The sequence below is a fragment of the Notothenia coriiceps genome, unplaced genomic scaffold, assembly GCF_000735185.1.
Source record: "Notothenia coriiceps isolate Sejong01 unplaced genomic scaffold, NC01 NC01_scaffold00013592, whole genome shotgun sequence".
Lineage (NCBI taxonomy): Eukaryota > Metazoa > Chordata > Actinopteri > Perciformes > Nototheniidae > Notothenia > Notothenia coriiceps.
Window position 1 is genome coordinate 571,187 of NW_011346293.1, and position 6,147 is coordinate 577,333.

At 39.5% G+C, this 6,147-nt stretch overlaps 1 protein-coding gene across 1 annotated transcript; it reads right to left on the reverse strand.

Annotated features, from left to right (window-relative positions):
• Positions 1 to 1,729: 1,729 nt before the first annotated feature.
• LOC104948032 (putative uncharacterized protein FLJ22184) lies at positions 1,730 to 5,544 on the reverse strand. Its single transcript, XM_010774182.1, has 2 exons — positions 4,746 to 5,544; positions 1,730 to 3,938 (listed from the first exon to the last, which is right to left on the reverse strand). The coding sequence occupies exon 2, from the start codon at positions 3,885 to 3,887 to the stop codon at positions 3,423 to 3,425; it is 465 nt and encodes a 154-aa protein (XP_010772484.1). The 5' UTR covers positions 3,888 to 3,938; positions 4,746 to 5,544; the 3' UTR covers positions 1,730 to 3,422.
• Between the last annotated feature and the right edge of the window lie 603 nt (positions 5,545 to 6,147).

Sequence of the window (6,147 nt, forward strand, 5' to 3'; positions counted from 1 at the left end):
TAATTTGTAAATCCAAATTTGGAAAATCTTCCCACAAAGGAAGAAATGCTTTGGATTATCACTTTTTTCAGACTCACTCAAAACTGACATGTTTAAAGTGTTTTTCAAATCAGTGCTTGCTTATACAATAGTTGTTCATTGTCTTATATTTTCTAATAAATCACTATATCATCAACAAAATAATTATCTCCAGTTACTTTAAATCTTTTCAGTGTCACTGCATACATAGGAAAAGAATAGGTAGATTACATGCTAGCAGCTTTAACATCTGAGCTCAGAATGTGAGGAGTGAGTTGCTACAGTCGTCTTCATGTTAATCTCTTATCTCCACTGGAACACAACCCAACTTCCTCCAACTCCTTGTCTGCTGCAAACACGGGTTGAATAGGTTCAGTATCATTTACACACGCAGTACAATGTACCTCACATTGTTTCAAGTGGCAAACAGACGTATGTTTGCCTGGTAACAGAAAGCAACATGAGAGTTTATCACACCACATTTAGTCCTGACAGGGTTAACATCAGTAGTGTGAAGACATGCAGTGGAATGTTTGTTGTCCATTAAATCTCGAGTTATTGTGCTGTGAGTGTTTTCAATATTCAAGTGTCAATCCTTAACTCAGGGCTAACGGCAAGCTCAAAGGTTAACAAACACACGTGTGAAACACAAGTCACTTATTTTCTTGCTGAGAGTTAGATGAGCACATCAATTCCACTCTCATATCTGTCCATTAAATGTGAAGAGAAAGCTTGTGTGTAGTGGGGCAGAATGTTTGTGCCATGCCAAGCTGACTGTGTCCGGAAAGTAGCTTCATATTTAATGTAAAGAGTGGTATTGTTTTTCTCATCCAACTGTTGGTAAGGAAGCTAAAAAGGGTATTTCTTAAAATGTAAAACCATAAACGTAAAACAGTTTGCAAGTTGTGACTGAATCAGGGCCGGGGCTACTGTACTGTTCTGCATTTTCTTTCTATTCATTTTTTGGGTACTAGCAATGTTGGGAAGAAGAAGGAATACATTAACCCAACGAATTTAGTTTGCTTTGTTGGTTTTAAGCGTTGGAGTAGGTTGGTTTTAAGCGTTGGAGTAGGTTGATTCCTCTCATATGAAGGAATCAATCCTCTCATCTAAAACCTCTCAGGCCTCTCCATTATATAGGACTAGCAGAAAACATAATTGCCGATTCATGCTTTAAAGATGAAAATACGTTCTTTTTTGGGGAGTATTCAGTATTGCTAAAATCCTGGCTGCGGCTCTGCTTACAACCATAATCTTCCAGAATATGTTATCAGACTCAAAAGATTCAAAAAACATGTAGACATATCCTCATTAAACTTGAACAGCACATACTTGCTTCTGAAAACAGATAGCATTACATTTCTCTTTGCTCTTATTTGGTCTTCATGTCACTCTGTCAGTCATCCAACATGTGCATGCTTACACATACAATAACAAATGAAACATTCCAGTGTAACTTTCATCCAAATGTCAGTGAACGCACAGTGTTACAACCTCTAAAGATCCAGTTTGGTCAGCGCTTGGTGTCATGGTGATTTGAGAAGCAGCTGGTTTCACTCCGAGCTCCATCACAGTGAGGAATCCATTCACAAGAAACAGTGTCTGAAGAATGCAGCTTGTCCTTCAACTTCAACTGCTTTCAAGAACCAAAGAAAGCTACAAAATAAATAAAATCTCTAAAATATAAAACAAATTAAATGTCAATATGTATATATAAATATACTTTACATAAATAAATATCACTCTTGGAAATTAAATAATTTTAAACATATTGCCTTGGTCAAGAGGTAGGCCATAAACATCCACCTCACATCACCAGATTTAGTGACTTTAAGGACCATACCGATGTTTTTGCAAGTTCTACAAGTATTTCCATTTCTAATTTATATTATATTACTATTTTATATTGCATGCATAACATCCTTTGTACTCTCTTGTTGACTCTGGGGTGTTCAGACTGCCATTGGTTTCAATAAATGTTTTGTAGTGTATAAAAATACATTAGCATTCATAAACTATAACAAAAGTAATAAAACATTACATTTGCCAATTCATATTTAGCTTTTTTAAACACTGTATTCATTTAACAGTGTATTATTCTAATGCAGAGTATTCACAGTTTGTATTAATGGGTGAAAACATGCAAAATCACTGGTATGGCTTCCACTCAGTACTCTGACTCTGGTCTGCTGGTGCTGAACTGACAGACAGACAGAAGCAGCAGACAAACCAATGTATTGGTTTTCATCCATCTTAATAAAAGTTACCCCATGGAACAAAATCAAAACTAAAGTCATACTTATCGTACATTAAAGCATAAACTTAAACCAAAAGTTTTACTCTTTGGAAAAAAAAAGGAAATTGAGCCAACCAACTAAACTGACCCCAGCCCTGATCTGGCAACACCAACCTATATTGTGAGTTTTTTGTTGATGTCTTACCAGTGATGATGTTGAGGTTCAGTTCACATTAATTACAAAAAACCCTAAAAAGTTTTAGTTTCATGTGAAGAGGTTTTGAGATATCTTCGCTTCAATACAAAGGACTTTAATGTTTGATCTTTATTCTACAGGATAAAACCTTTTGTGAAAACACATCTGGTACATTTTGGTTTAAAACATTGAACAATGGTCTTTGGCTGATGTTAGTTTGGTTTCAGGCTCAAAATCGGACTTTACAAGTCATTATTTCAACTTGGCAGTTGACGTGAAGATACAAGTCAGACATGTTACTCTGACATGAAAGCAGGATAAGAGGTTAGCAATTTCATTTTTTCTGATAGGCAGATAAGTATACGGTTCTATACAAGTAACATGGATATATTTTGTAGTTTATAAGCAAAAATGCATTTTAGGCTTTTCAGAATTGATGTCTACAGACCCCAGTGTGCTCAAACAGATGATCTCCTCACTGTAATGCATTTCCTGTGAAAACGGTTCACAGTGAGGTCAGTAGATGATCCACAGATACTGGAACAATTGGTTTTGTAGAGGCACGTTGCTTCTGAGTTAATTTTTCACAAAAAAAAGTGGAAGCAGAAATCTCAAAACCTGGACAAAAAATAAAAATAAAAACATTTGCAAGCCTTTTTGTAATCCTGGTGAACTGACCCTTTAAAAACACACACACACACAAGACCCATTCTTCATTTCCAATCGTAATCACTAGTGTTCCCTCTGCCTTCGTTGTGTCTATACTGCATCTTTTTTTAGTGTCGGGAAGGGATCATGCAGGAAGGGATAAAAGAGGATCTCCGTTTATAAAATACACGTAAAGTGCTGATCCTCAGCATACCCAAGAACTCTACAGAAAAGTTCAGGAGACAACAAGCAAACAGGAAACAGGAAGTAGTGCGAGAGTGTGTTGTTTGAGTGAGTGCGCAGGTAGTGTAGTTCCTACTTTAGTTAGATGGTGCTTTCAGTGTGTGTGTGACTGATGGTGTGGACGTGAGGGTTTGCCTGGGCACGTTCACAGTTCTGCTGCTCACTGAGCAGAGTGGTGGTCTCCCCCGGCCCGTTGTCCGGGCTACCAAGGGGGCGCGACGGCTGGGACTTGGAGGAGGGCAAAGTGGAGTGGGGGATGATGGTGCACGGCGCTAAACTCATGGAGGACGGAGGGGGCAGGGAGAGCGGGATGTGGTTGCTCGGAGGGGGGGTGACTTGGGGCAGAGACTGGCTGGGTCTGCGGCGGGAGGAGGAGGGGGGGTGCTGGGGCAGAGCGGCTCGGGCACCCGGCTGGATGTTAGACGGCGGGTGCTTTGCAGGAGGCGTGGCCAGCGGCAGCGGAGAGCGGCTCCCCGGGGGGGTGATGGGGGGCAGAGACACAGACGTGTCCAGGCGGGTGTTGCTGCCCTCTGGGGACTGAGGCATGCTGTCCAGCTTGGACGCCAGGAGGCCGTTCTGGTACTGAGCCCGAGTGACCTGAGGAATGCAAGACACCAACGATAAGAGGATACAAAAATGAGGGGTGTTTCACAATATGATATACATTCTTTGGACAATGATATTTGCTGTTTTCATGGATGATTCCATTCATCTCGAATACTGCAGAGTCATGGATTTGAGAATAGTTTTTTATTTCATACCAATGAGCCACACATCAAAAAAGGTAAATGATAAAGGATTGTGACCTGGTGCGGTGACCCAAACCCTAAATTGGGACCCCTGGACTAAATCAGCTCACTCTATATAAAGTAGTTAAAACTAGTTTGATGTGGAGCAACAAAGCACACATGTTGCATCCTGACATCAATTAGGAAATAAAATGCTGTGGCAGGACAGTAATCATCTAATATAACCATTGTATTTTTCCTGAAGCTGTGAGAATTAACAATAGCCATGTTTGATATTTATCTTCAATATAATATGTTTACGTACAGAAAAATAATTTTAGAGAAGTGGCATAGGAGAGAGGACTGAAAGGACGGGTTGTCAACGTTCACAACTTAGCAACTTGTATGCAAGATGTTAGCATTTGAAGCTTGTTCTTCTAGCCCCTTTCATGTAATGGACAACACTTGGCTGGGTTTTTCAGTTTGGGAACTTAATACTTACTGTACTCCAGCAAGCATCTCAAGACAACCAACCCTAGCTTAAAGTAGGATTTTGATTTCAGGGTTTCTTCTTGTTATTAGCAGTATTACATTAATTAATTTGTACTTTTACACAAGTAAAGGATCTGTTACTCTTCCTCCCTGTTTACAGTAGAGTTGCCTGACCGGTACCCACCTTAACAAACTGCAGGTGTGTGAGAGCACGTACACTAAAGTCTGGTGTGTACTGGAAGGGGGTCCCCGGGATCTGAGTGACGCTCCCCCCGACGGAGCCGTTATCTGGAGCGCGCTCAGTGCAACTCAGAGACGCCGAGCGGTTCAGGTTCCCGCTGTGTGACGGAGAACGGAACTCTGGGGATTAACACAGAAGAGAGTGAGCTAGAGGACGAGGAAGAAAATACAAAAAAAAAAACGCAGACATGTACACTTAAACATCAACAAATGCGCAAAACATTGAGTACAAACAAAGTAAAAATGACATGAAAACAAGATGAGCCAAGTAACATATCACACACATGTACAGTAATGTCAACATCACACATGTGCTTTATGGTTTAATGGAGGAGATGAGTTTGTTATGCAAAGAATGCGACAAACATGCAGACTGCGATTAGACAAAGTGCATCGTTTGAGCATTTTATGGCTAAAACAGGACTGTCTGAGTTCAGATGAAGCTCTGTCATTGGCTTGTTTTAGTGATGTCATGGAGGGTGGCGTTATTCTCTTATTAATGAAAGTTAAAGGAGAGCGTTGGCAATGATCAGAGGACTTGATTTCAGCGTTGTATAGATCAAGTGGGAGGCACAGGAGTGTGAGCTTAAGGAATAGTTTAATATTTTGGTATATACTCTTTAGAGATTTGAGATGATAGGATCAATTCCAAAAATGCCAAACTATTTCTTAAACAGATGTCTACAGTCATGGGAGTTATTTCATATCTCAGTGGGTTAAAGGGAGGTAGTGAAAACAGAGGGCCTTGAGCCGCATCCAGCAAGTTCCTCCTAACTGATAGACAGCTGTACTGATATTTTCTGTATACATTTCAGTATTTTAGGTCTGAAATAACAGGCAATAATTAATCAATCAACATAAAGTGAATAGAAACATATTTTAACAATGGATTAATTGTTATTTAACAAGCATAAAATTGACTCATCCTAGTTTTAAATGTAAGAAATGGCATTATTCGTAATGTTAAGCTATCTTAAAAGGTGGGGTATGTAATTTATTTCAGAAACACTTTTTGTTATATTCCATGGAATGCTCTTAACATCCAGATAGCAATGAATACTTGCTATCTGGATGTTAAGAGCATTCCATGGAATATAACAAAAAGTGTTTCTGAAATAAATTACATACCCCACCTTTTAAGATAGCTTAACATNCTGCACTCTAATGATTAAAATGTGAAATACAATGTAAAATACCGAAAAAAACCAGCTCACTAAAACACAACCGCTCAACACAACTGCCTCCAACGCACACATAACTTAATTCCGCCCGCCTCGGTTCATAGAGCGCGAGATGTTCCCGGATGTAATTATGAAGCGTTTGACGTCATGACCTTAAAAAAAAGC